The sequence below is a fragment of the Phalacrocorax aristotelis genome, chromosome 18 (assembly GCF_949628215.1).
Source record: "Phalacrocorax aristotelis chromosome 18, bGulAri2.1, whole genome shotgun sequence".
In the NCBI taxonomy this organism is placed as follows: domain Eukaryota; kingdom Metazoa; phylum Chordata; class Aves; order Suliformes; family Phalacrocoracidae; genus Phalacrocorax; species Phalacrocorax aristotelis.
The window spans coordinates 11,009,192-11,022,453 of record NC_134293.1 but is presented as its reverse complement, the minus strand read 5'-3'; the positions used below and the strand labels follow the sequence as shown (position 1 = coordinate 11,022,453).

Genomic DNA, 13,262 nt, shown 5'->3' with positions numbered 1-13,262 from the left:
GGCAGTCATAGTCGCAATGCAATTTAAATAAAATTGCAAACTTTTAATATTCATAGGCAGGAAAGGAAAAATTTCAGCAGCTAAAAGTGATAAAAATACTGAACCAGGTGTCTGTGCAGAGTAATCTGGAAATACCCAACCCTTCACTCATCGTCTCCATCAGTTTAAGGAATAACATCTGATTTCACACCTGCAGAAATCCATCTACAAAGCAATGAGGAAAAGAAGTAGCAAAAATAAATAAATAAAATTAGCAGAATTAGTGCCAGCAAACACTTTTAGAGGAAAAGCAGGTGGGGTCCCACCTCCCAGGCAATAGCAAGGATGGTTAGAGCGCCGAGGGGACCAGCCTCCCTGGAACAGGGAGCCGCTCTAGGAGCAGGCTGTCCAACTCCCTGCCCTCCCTCTCGTGCCTCTGGGCAGAGGTCTGACCCAAAAAGTCACCGACTGAAGCAGTTACCCCTGACTCGATCAGGGGTACAGATTTCTGGGAGAGTTCATCATTCCCGTGAAAATTAATGTTTCAGGTGAGCTCAGGTCACCAGACTAATTTATCATCTTGGCTCTCTGTCTCTTTTGAGCACCTGTGTTAAACAAGCATTGTGCACACTTCAATATCCGGTCTAAAAAACCATGGACTTCTGAAAATGTGTTCCCTACCCCAGCAAGGGGAGGAAATGGTCCCGAGATGAAAAACCTTTTTGTGGGGAGCGGGAAGCAAGAGAGGTTGTGCCACACAGAAGGTAAACAACCAAATCTTTGTCAAATTACTGTTATAAAAGACAAGACAAATAACGAGCAAAGTCAGAGAAGAAAACACCCCTAAGTTCTCTAAAAATACAGCCAACGTATGAATCCCCAGCTGCAGAGCAGCCCTTTCAAGATGCAACTCTTAGTGCTTGTCAGGAAAGATGCTTCCTGCCTCGATCCACCCGGAAGAGAACGCAATCTAATGAAAGCCACATTTGATGTGCTATGTGCTGCTCAACACCAAGTGCCTGAATTACTGGGTGCAGACCTCATCATACTCTTAAAAAGCAATTTGGAATCAGGGCTTTGATTTAGATTGGCTTTATCCTTTACTTTCAAAGTACAACGGGTAATAATGTAGTCTGCGAGTTTAACATTTGAAACAGGGGTTCCATTTACCTCTGTACTTACTCGAGGAAAATGACTGTAATTGAAATCTTTCTGCTGGAAATAAAGCCCTTTGAACATTCAAAGTGGTTGCTTGTCCTTAAGGCTTTTTATTTTAGCTGCCAAAACTGTAAACTGCCTTTCAGAGTAGTCAGAGTCCTACGTTAGAGGGAGAAACGAATGTACCCTGTATCTGGGTACTGGGTGTTTTAATCTAATTTTACAGCTAGGAATACAGCACTTCTCTCCCCTGGGCACTGCTGGGAACAGGAAAATTAAGCTTCATGTCAGTTCAGTGATATCCATCAATGAACCTCAAACAAGGGACAGGGCTTTTCAAGGACAAAGCAAAACCTTTCAAGTCCTCCAACATCACCCATAAGCTCCTTCAGATCCAGCAGCAACACGTGAAGCCAGACTGCCCACTCATGCTGCCTCTCTCCACACATCTCCCACGCTTTCTAGAATTTCATAGATTTCCAAGAGCCTGCCTTTCCTCACCCCCCAGATCAAACTGACTTTCCTAGCGTCAGCACTATTATTCGTATGAAGCCGTTGAATTTTAATTACAGTGTAAATGCACTCAGACTGAATATGGGTATTATGTAAAAATGGCTTGTGTCCAAATGACCTTATATTAAATCACTGAAAGGGTAAACATAAAAACTTTGGGTTTCTTCCAGTAGGCTCTCCTGAAGTTTCTTTAATAGAATGTTTGCAATTAATTTGATAATAGACTCAAGATGAAGTTGTGCAGATTTCTACTTTAGTTAGTTTTATTATCTGATTATTTTAATCACAATTAAAATTCACTGCTGTGAAATATTTTTATGGCACTTGTCTAACACAATATAAAATAACTGTTTGGATGACTTCGGCAAACTAACGTGCCAATGTACACCCGTTTATCCAACACCTCTCTCTTCTGTTTCCAGTTCCAACATGTCTTTAGGATAAAAGGTGAACATTCAAAGACAGTTTAAGACCATCTCTCAGGCTTTCTGTTGCAGCCACAAATGCACAGCCACCGATTTTTTCTCCTGCCAGTATAAGACAGCCACTGCACAGGCAGGAGCTGACACAAGGTGACTGGCTAAGATATTTCAAGGTACCAGGTGGATGTAATGAGTTTGGAAGCTCCCAGAAGAACAGAGGGGTTAATTTCCTTGAAGATCAGGCAAGTTCCATCACCAAACTTCAGTTTGGGTCCCTCTCCAGAGGCTGGCGATAACCCAGATGGGATGAGCAACGGTCGGACACAATCAACAGAACAGTTTATAGCAGTAAAGCATAGCGATGCCAAGAGAACACAACAGGTTGAAAATCTGTATGTGAAGGAATATTTTACAGTATATAAGCTACCTGCAGAGTTAGCTCTGATGTGTACAAACGTATACGCTTTATCACGGAGGGACAGCAAAGTCTTCCAAAGCAAATTAAAAATAAAAATAAAAATTGGTGGCCAGGGGCAAGGATGTCAACTTCAGCGAAGCTGGCCAGCTAATAAAAATGTCAATGAACTTCTCTATACAGCATTAAGAGGGAGCAGTGCAATGTCAGTATTGTGGCACACACAGCAAAAGCAGTTCTAAATCTGATTTAACCGAGATATTGCACTGACGTGAGGGCAGAGACCCAACCTTTCCCTAACCTGAGGTGACCTCCCTCGGCAGAGATTATATAACACATCCAAATGAGGAGAGCAAACTTAAATTAGTTTTCACAGGTTGCTGCCAGGAGAGACATCACTGTCCTTTCTACTCACCCTCAGCCAGGTATTTTCAGGTACACCCTTGATGGCTGTACACTTGGGGTAAGCTGGGACACACACTGATCTGACTGAAAACAAAGCCAGCCCGAAAAAAGGAATAAAACCCCATTCTGTTCCAGTTGGATCAGCTCCCGGACACATGTCACCACGTGGCTGCCCAAGCATTACCGCTGACAACGTGTAGCTGGGCGTGGGAGCACTCATTCCTGCAGCAGCCCACATTTATATCAACTGGAAATGAGAAACTGCATCTCCAAGAGAGATTTTAAATCCGTTTAGACAAACTGCTGCAAAAAGCTGGTTTGAGAATCTCAAAAGTACTTCAGCTTAGCTAATGTAAAACCAATTTCTAAAACCTTGACAACTCTTCCATGGAAGAGCTGCAAACGAATTTGACCTGATTTTTTAAACCGACGTGGTTACACTAACACAGAGCACTTGTTTCTTGGAGCGTGTACCCGCAGTGTCCAGCCAGAGAACTGCACCAGTTTAATAAATTCAGCGTCAATTCACACCTAAGTCACGCCAGCACAATTTTTACACGCAGACAAGACTTGAAGCTAATGCAGAATAAGCCAAGCATCAACCGCAACAAGAACCTTGACACAAAATCCTGTGTTTAGCAAAGGGGTACCTCCCTGCCTCGAAGCCAAGACCTAAATTTCTCAAGTGCCTTCGGGAGGAAACCCTCGCTTCCGTGCAAAGGGGTAGGGGTCTCTTATCACGCACAAAATTCAATAAAAGACCAGGCAGGCACTTCAGATTTTGTCTCCCTGCATGTGTGTATAATGGTTTTGTGTTTGGTGGCTTTTTTTTTCCCCCCAACAGATGAACAGACTTGGCAACTTCCCTGGTGAATCGGAAGAAAATCTTGTAAGGCACCAGTAACTCTAAGAAGAATACAGATTAAATGGGTTTCCTGGATTTCATCCATGTTCAAATTTCCCAGGTTGTAGATCTCAAAATTATCTGTCTCTGACAAAACTGGTATGACAGGTTATGTAACACACACACAAAATCACCCGGTGACAGAAAAGCGGGAACATTATCTGTTCTGGTTCTGTCCGGGGACTCGAGGGGTTTCGGTGGGGGGGGGGAAGTTAAAAAAAAAGAAAAGAAAAAGAAAAAAGAAGATGAAATTGAATCATAAAATGTAAAGGTAAAAAAACCCAACACACCCTCCTATTTTAAATAGCTGACCTCACCCAGTGCCACACAACCACTGATTTCATTAGATTTTTCTTTCCAGGAAGAGTTATATATGCTAGATATGCAGAGGTGATTTGTTTTGATATAGATGTTTATAGGTCTGATATGACTTTAAATAACATAGAATTATTGCAGAGAAACATCAAGGGGATAAAATATAACTGCCTAATAAAGTGGGTTTTGCAGTCAAGTTGCCTTTGTAAGACTGCCCAAAACAAATGAAAATGGAATAGTTAAATCCGCGACTTTGTTAAATATGCTATTTGCAGCCTGGGATAAATGATAGGACAATCTTGTTAAATGAAATATATATGCTTCTTGTTAAATGAAATATACATGCTTTCACTGTGCCCAGTATATCTTGACGCACAAAGACAAAAAATAAATCAATGTGGGACTCTGTCAGAATAGAAAATCTCAGGCTAATGGCACATGCATGTGTTTTCCCCCCGTTTTAAGAATAAAAAGTTGCTAACTGCTCAAGGATGGTTAGGGAACAGACAGCGAGACTTCCTAGTATTTTCACCAAGTAAGTTCTCCTGCTCTCTTCCCCATTTTGCTGGATTAAAAAACCCAGCAATGCTATATCCAAACACTCTGGCTGGGTCCCAGCATTACTGGCAACCAGATCGCTCTTCAACCCGGGGCAGGAAACCCTCCAGGGAGATAATCGGCAAAAATGCATCGCTGTCAAATAGGTCCCCGCTGAACTCTTGCTCCGTCCCCTCCCCATCCCCGTCCCTCTGTTTCCCCCAGGCATCTGGGTACCGAGGGACAGGCGAGATAAAGTGGACGATGAGCGTAAAAGGAAAATCCAACAGACAGCTCCGTGTCCTGCGCAATAGGAAATGCGGCAAGTTCCACAGTAAAACCTCCAGCAAACAGCCTTAGAACACATCTCACTACTTTGATCAATAAGGCTTCTTTTTTTCCAGTATTAGTTAGAGACAATTAAATATTTACTTTGTTACTGAAGGAGAAGAAAAGAACCGACTTCCCTGCAGAAGCAGGTCGCATCTCATAACCGGCTCTACACAACAAGAAATACTCCTGCCTTTCAAGCTCTGCACGAGAAAAACAAATACATCTCTACCACTGCCTCTTTTTTTTTTAATTTTTTTTTTCTTTTACCCGACACAGCACTGTAGGAATTAGATCTGAGCTTTTCGTTTCCACTTGTACCATGCTGAAGTTGCAGCTGTCACATTTCAAGCCCATACCCTGCGCTGCGCCGGCTTTCGGCAGCGTTATCTATCAAGCCATGGAAAAACAAATTCACTGGCGAAACTTCTCAGCAGCGTTCGCTCCGCTGGTGGCCAGAGCCGCCTGTCAGGAGAAGGGGCTGCAGGCAACCACGCAGCCGTCCCTTGGGAAGGGCTGCAGGAGGAAACGTACTCACTTACCTTCTCCGCATACTTGAACTTGACGTAGAACCAACTTGACTTGATCATCGTCTCACCTCCTGCCCTCGTTAAAAAACAAAAAAGCAACCCAAACCTATCCTGCTGATGAAAAGCAGCGTGCCAGGGCTCCTTCCCTCAGAGCCGGCAATTTTCCAAAGGGAGCACAGTATTCAGGGGAAGCGAAAGGTGGGGGAAAGGAAAAAAAATAAAAATGGACAGAAAGAAGAAATGATGCTTTCCTTCTGCGGTTCCAGTTTGTCCCCTCCTGCCCTCCCAACGCTGAGCGCAATCTCGCTGCTGCAACCGAGCTCGCCGAATGCCTTAGCTCCGCTTTTCACTGTCAGCTTGGCTGCTTGACAAGAGAATTCCTCAAATGGACTTCAGCTGCATTCATCACAAATGGCACATGTCAGTAAAGCCAGGAGGCTGGCTCCAGCGCTGGCAGCCTCCCAGGACCATGACCTCCCCCAGTGGGATGAATAATGAATTCCAGCACTTCCCTCCAGACACAGATTAACACCTGGCTAAACATTATTCTGACAATGAGCTTGCCCATTCGGAGAACTCTACACCACCGCGTTAACCCCTTGCTCTCCCACCAAGCAGGGGGGGTGGTGCTTCGGAGGCTGCCCCACAATGCCCTCCCCCATCTAAAGAAAGATTACAGAACTATATATAGTTTAGAAACAATAAAGCCTCTTAAGCATAAAGCAAATATCTCCTTTCTGATTCTGCAGCTGCAGTAATGCTATGTGCAACCAGAGCAAGTAATCAGGAGTCAGGCTCTCTCCTGCTCCCCCCCTTTCTCAGCCCTCCCTCTACATACCCACTTGTTAAGCTTTGATGCTGCCAGCCTATATAATATCTGTAAAGACCTTTTTCTCCAGAAAAAAACCAAGCAAACAAAAAACAAAAAAAACACCCCACCCCGCAAAAAAAACCACCCACAATTCCCACTATCAATATGAAACTAACGCATTAAAAAGCCTGGGAATACTCCTATCAGACTATTTGTTCTTTTGTCTGTTCAGAAACACTGCCCAACTCCCTGTCTCTGGTTTAATGACACATTGATGTGGTCGCAGCTCGCTGCAAATCTCCCAGCACGCCACAGAGCAGTGAATATCAAGTTGCAAAGTACAGGATGAATATAATCAGCCTACTGTATTTCTGCTGTATACAGAAAGTGCTGTACTGGAGCAGAGCTCTCTGGCCCAGCTCCCTATGTCCAAAGGCTTTAAGATGCACAAGGAAACAACATAGGAAATCTCAGGTCCAAAGATGTGCCCTCAGGAACACGTCTAATAACACAGATGGACCTGAATTTGTCATGCACGTAGCTGAGCCTCTTTATGTTTCGATAAGATGCTGAACGAAGTTCAGAATTTCACTACATACAGTAGGAGAAAGTCACCTCATTTTGTTGCTTTTAATCAGCTGTCTGGTTGTTTAAGTGGGAGTCTTGCAGTATCCCATCTGGCAAAAAAAGAGAACAATTTGCTTCTCACATCAGTTATGATTTTACAGATTTTTCTTGTTTCCTTTATATCACATCTTTTGGAGACCGGAGACTTCTACACTACTGTATTTCTCCTTGTAGGGAAGCTGTACATGTCTCCGCAGATCCCTTTCGTCATTCTCTGTACCTTTTCTAGGTCTAAGTATGTTTTTCATAGGCAGAGTGAGATGGAATAAATACACATACCACTGACTTACCACCTCCTACTATATGCATACACAGATATATATAGTGGATGAGACAAATCCTGAAACCTATTCTGTCAATACTACTCACCTAAAATGTACTGCCAGCCTGGTGATGGTGTCAGCGCATCGTAGGAAAGCTGTAACCTTGTGAGCCTGGCTACTCACTCACTAGCCAGCAGAGGATTTTTGAACTTTTCATAAACTAAGACTTACACAAAGGAACCAAATACCAATAACGACCAGCAACAGTCGCCTCATTCAACTGAGGGTATGGCTCTAACCTCCGTATGCGGCTTTGCCCATGGGGGGATGCCCCAGTCTGCCCCCGGCTGCAGCAGCTGGAGATGAGCTGCACAGCCCTGCTCTGCAGTCAGGTCCCTGCCCTCCCCGCTCAGCCGCCTGAGCCCCTTCTAACCCCCCGAATGCAACCTCAGCCGAGCTGGTTACAATCACGGCTATCCATACCTGTAGCTGTCAGCAATGGCTTTCCAGTGATGCCACAGAGAAGTATTCCCACTCTCCCTTTAATTCTGCCCTTCTGTGGGAGAATCAACCTATGCTGAAAGGGTGGTAAGGTGCCCCAGACTTTTCCAGGTCTAGGGAAACATCAGAAATCATGTCTTGCAAAGACAATAGCGGATGAGAAGGTCTCCTACGGGGAACACACATCCAAAGAAAAGTAAAACACTGATTTATGTTATCACCTTCTATTTTATGCACCTGGAAAGCTGTTTTTTGAAGTAGCAAATTAACAAATTGGACCGATCCAGCTGCATGTTTGAATGAGACCAGCTCAGTGCATGAGTCTCGCTTCCTTCCTAGCTGCCACTTTGCCAAAGGCTCTGCTGTTACTCCGGTCCCTGCAGCAGGACACACTGCTCAGGATTTACTGCAGACACCGAATGTGGACCACATAGGTGGCATCTAGAGCATGACTCATCCTTGAGCTGCCCGTGTCCGCACTCTTGTACCCAATTACAGGAATTTTGCTCGCTGCATTGACCCAGGAGCCTCTGAGGGGACCTTGGGGCAATATCACAGGGTGCAGCCACCGAAGAAGTGAGCTTCGACACTGTGTACCAAGCACAAACAGCTGTGGCTCAAAGCAATTACCAGGCCCTGGATGTTTTCCACTGGTTCATTAGCATCTGGCAGGACCTAAAGTTCCAGGGTCACAAAACACAGAGCTATTGTTTTATCTCAGGAAAATGCACAACGACATCCCTCGAGAGCTGTCCTTTTGTAATCAAAGGACAAGTGCAGAGCGGGGAACAGAGATGCAGAATTTCCAGCCCTCACGTCCCCCAGCAAGGCAGGGAAGAGCCAGTCACACCACAGTATTGCTCGTTTTTTGTCGCTCTGATGAAAGCCCCAGCAGCAGCATCCACAAACAGCCCCTAACCAGCACCAGCAGAACCCGGGTATAGTACTAACAGCCATTTAGGGCTGCACATGTACACGCAATACACAACAGCTTAATTTTCAACGCTGCATTCATCTTTGCAGTTGAGCAAAATGCACCTTTTACTGCAAAACCTACAGTGTCAGCACTTTGCCTGAAATGTATTTGAGTTTCACATTTTATAGAGCTATTGTCTATACGGTGCATCACATAACATCTTCACTTCTGTTTTGACAATTCATCTTCACTTCTTAGAGACATGCTGCCAGACAAACCATACTGTGGATAGGAATTCAGCCCTAAACGTGCTGTAGCATTGACCTCCAAAAAGGCCATTATCCCACATCTTCTCTTTCAAACATCCATCAATAACATGAAATAAGGTCCTATTCAGATTCTAAGTTTGTACAACCAAAAACCAGACTTGACTTTCTACACTCTCCTAAAGGGAATCGTATTTTGATAGAATATTTGCAGTTCTCCCTGAATAAATACCTTTTGATTTATTCAGCGGATTTTTTCATACTCTAATATACCATTTCAAATGTGAGACAGTCTACAAAGGAATTGAAATCACCTCTTTCAACAGACCATTGGTTCTAAGCCTTTTAATACAACCTAATGTATATTTAGATACTGACCCATGTTAATTTCAATTATCCCCCATGACAAAGCTAATCACACCCTAATGCAAGCAAACGAAACAGCAAGTAGTACCGATTTGATATTTTAAGGTGCCTAAAAGCAGGGTATACCTCCTCCCCCTCTTCTCTTTGCCTCCATCTACATCGTCAAGTCAGACCAACATTTTCCTGGCGCCCCGTGGGAGGGAGGGAAGGAGCAAACCAGGCACTATTTCACCTTGTACGTGCCGCAGTATCAACACCCCGAGGAACCCACTTGCCAGGGCACAGGGTGAAGCCAAGCTACCCTGATCCCAGAGTCAGCTGAAGAGCACCGACCCTTATCCCAAGGAAAATGAACCTCTGCACGTATATCTATGTGTGCAGGGAAGCTAAAGCAAGATGATGTATTTGCAGCAGGGACTACATCCAAGATTAATTACATCCATTCCTATCTCCTTGGCACTATGAGAGCAGAAAATCATCTCCCTCCCTATAACCATAATAGCTTTCACACTTCCCAACCAACAGAGTGAAGTGTGGGGATGTTGAAGAAAATAGGACATAAACAACAAGCACAAACAAAGTTTCGATAAACAGGAAGATCCCATCTCCAGAAAATGTTTACAGCAATTTTTATAATTAGCCTGTGAAAAGAAAAAGGCAAATTGGAATAAGTATAAATAAAAAGGATTTTGAAATGTTTTTCACGGTTCAGAACGGCTCCTAATGTACCAGCCAAAGCGGGTGATCCCTGGAAGATTTCCGAAGTTGAGATTAAAGCCTGTGGGAACTGCAAGCCAAGTAAAAGAGAAAGTTTTTCCCCAAGTTCAGAGAACTGCAAAGTAATTTGGATTACTTTAAGTGAAGTGCAAGTGCTGTAGCTCCATTTGCCTGCCTTCGAACACGTCCAGCACTTACGAGCTTTAAACTTGCAATACCAGATTCACTTCAAAGCACCCACATTCCACAACAGTATTCCTGGTTCAGAAGTAACCAAGAATTACACCAGCTCTGTCTTCAAACTCTTTTATACCGTAAAAGGCTGCCCAGGGCATGAACAGCAAGGAAAGGGGTCAGAACGACCAAAGGCAAACACAGCGATGGCTACAGCTCAGAACCAGCGTGACGAACTAACGCGGCATCCGCAGCTTGCTGGGGCCAGCGTTACCGGACATTTCTGACTCGCGCAAAGGCCAACAGGGAACTACCATCTTTCAGGCTAATAGAAAGCACTGTGGGATTTGCTGTCTTGTTATTAACATGATTACAATCCCATCTTGTACCTTATAACCCTGCTCTCCCATCATCACCATCTGCTCTTTCATCTTGAGTGCTGCTGAAAATCTCATCACAGACACGCTGCTGTCAATTCGTACGTCTGTGCGCGTTTTAAAAAGAAACTCTCTAGGTCACTGGTTTGTACCCAGTGCAGGCTGGCAGTATCCGGGAGCTTTTATGCTTTAATATCCACTTAGAACGGGTATAGAATGAGCTGCCTCCCACGCCCGGTGCATCGAAGTTCCCGGGACGGGCACCGTTTCAGACAGATGAGGTGCAGGAGACAAACGGCACCCCTACGCCCTCCGGCAGCCCTGCTTTATGGAAAGGTTTCTTCTGCAATGACTGAGAGGTGCAAGTAACGTCTTCCTTGCCTGTTGTAAGACCTACCAGGTCTTACAGCTGCTTTTCCCTGGGAGTAGGATAAAACCTAATAAATAAGGCTGCCTGATTCAAAGAGAAAGAGTACAGATTAACTTGAGAAAAGCGGTTTGAAGTACTATATCTCCCCCAGCAAAGCGCGAGTTTGTAATGAGTTATGGTGAGTGACAACCCAGCTCCGGCACGTGCTCAGCTTTCTAGACGAAATTATGGCCTAGGAGGTACAACCACAGAAGCCTCAAAGGTTCAAAGACACCTCGATACAGTCCACAGAGGACAAGAAACAGACATTTGCTAGTGGTTTAAAATCTGCAGGAGACAGACTGAGACAGAAGAAGGACAGCCCATAAGCCTGGCGCACAAGAACTCGGCTCACAATATGTTACTTCTGCCACGTTGAGCTATATCAGGTTACAATAAAGCAAGCTACTGATGTTATATGATATATATGTAACTGTGCCAGGAAGTCACGTGTGAGTATCTTCAGCAGTGGGAAGCTAAGGTTGCTTAAAATGTCTTTTTAATCTCTCTGAAAAAGAAGGTAGAGTGCTATAATCTGTAATTTAAAAAAATAACAACAATAATTGCCATCTGGACAAAATGGCTTATGAAATTAAAAGATCAAATTATGCTTTTGTAATCCTACACAATGCTGCTGCATTTTGCTCTCTGGCTTTCTGGTTTCTAGAGCTACAGGGTTTTATTACCTGGAGAAAAGTTCACTTCTGAGAGCACACCAGGTACTTAAAAGTGTTTGAAATGGCACAAATCTCAAATGCAGAATGCAGTGATTTCTGTGACACTCCATCATTTCATCCTACTGGAATACATCTCTGCAGTACATTATATAGCTGCCTGTATACACCTCCCTCATTTACACATAGAACAGGGATGAGGGAGCAATATATCCGGGGGAAAAAAAGTAAAGCAACGCATGAGAAAATTACAACCTTTCCATGCAATGTACGTATATACTATTAAGCACTAACACAAGTTCCCTCTGAATATAGGAAGGGATTAGACGGCAGGGCACTAATGTCCACAGTGACACCAAGTCCTATTCACTAACGTGAATTTTTAGTGTTTTATACTAAAAATCCATTCCAGCCCAGAGAAGCCTGCAGTGCCAATAGCTCCTGCCTTCAGCAACGGGTACAGGGTAACTGACACCTCAGCAACACTTACCCAGGCATAAGGCTGTGCACAGGGACACTGATCAAGGACTAACGAAGGAGCAGCTGTGAGGTCCATGCAGCCGTGCCCAGCAACGCAGCACGGCAGCAGGTCACAGATCCCAACCGCGGCAGCCTCCAGGCAGTCCACTCACACTCGGCCATTGCAAGCATAACCACCCATAAACCTCGTCTGGTCCCTTCCATGGTTGTCGCATGAGTCAAAATTCTTCTGGTATTACGCAGAACGAGTACTCCAGCATTGTTCAGGAAGGCAGAGACAAAGAAACAACCAGTATCTTCCCCAAACATGGGTTTACCAGCCCTGGCTCCCCTTCACCCAACAGAAAACACCCTGAAAAGTCCTTATTTCTTTCAAGTGTCAAAAGGTTTAGTGCGTTCATGACCCATTCTCTGGGAGGTTCCCAGGGCGCTGGGTATTACCCGACGGTTCCCATCCACCACGCTGCCTTGATCACGTCCGAGGACGCTCTGGACTCACCAAGCAGAAAAAAGACCCCAACTGAACGAGGCTGGAGGCCGCAGCCCCTCGGTGCGCGTGCTCATGCATGGCCATGTATGCATAACTAAAAAACAACCACGCGATCTGAACTTGCACTGCCATTTGATTTTCAAAGTAATTCTAATTCTTGTGAAGTTTCCCTTTAAAAATTAGATTTTGTTCTTTAATATTCATTGACTTCTAGTTTGCTTCCCACACACAACACATTATTTACTCTACAGTGGCTCGATGCATCAATTATGGTAATAGTTTGTGAATAACATTTGCATTATGGGAAAATGAGCCTGGTTATTTAGCACTAGCCGAACCATCCCTCTGGAAAATTGTCACAAACATACGTATCATATGCCTCCACTTAAACAGATCTGTAATTACACCAGTTTATTAAGAGGAGGCAGCTTTTTCTCTTTTCTTTTTTTTATTTTTTTCCCCCTAAACCCTCTTTCTGAGGGCATACTAACATCTATATAACGCTTTCTCTTACTCAGCCAAAGGTAAAGGCTAATGACTACTGTTACCATGTTCTCGTGGCAGGGCTTGCTTTATATTGAGGTGTGAGGGGGGTAATGCATCTCCTACATTAGTTTACTTTAATGCAGAAAGTGTGGCTCAGTAATTGTGGCGTTTGATTAACACTCCATTTCAGTCCCTTG

General features: G+C 44.2%; 1 protein-coding gene across 6 annotated transcripts in view; it reads right to left on the bottom strand.

The window, feature by feature from the left end:
- Positions 1–13,262, bottom strand: part of AUTS2 (activator of transcription and developmental regulator AUTS2) — a 793,107-nt gene that overhangs the window by 524,471 nt on the left and 255,374 nt on the right. Inside the window, exon 1 of one of the 6 annotated variants that reach the window (XM_075113529.1) lies at positions 5,521–6,028. The exons of the other annotated variants lie outside the window; for them this stretch is intronic. Within the exon in view, the coding sequence (XP_074969630.1) occupies positions 5,521–5,568 (48 nt within the window). The 5' untranslated portion in view covers positions 5,569–6,028. Of the gene's footprint in view, positions 1–5,520; positions 6,029–13,262 lie in introns of those variants that run through there. 6 annotated transcript variants of the gene reach the window in all.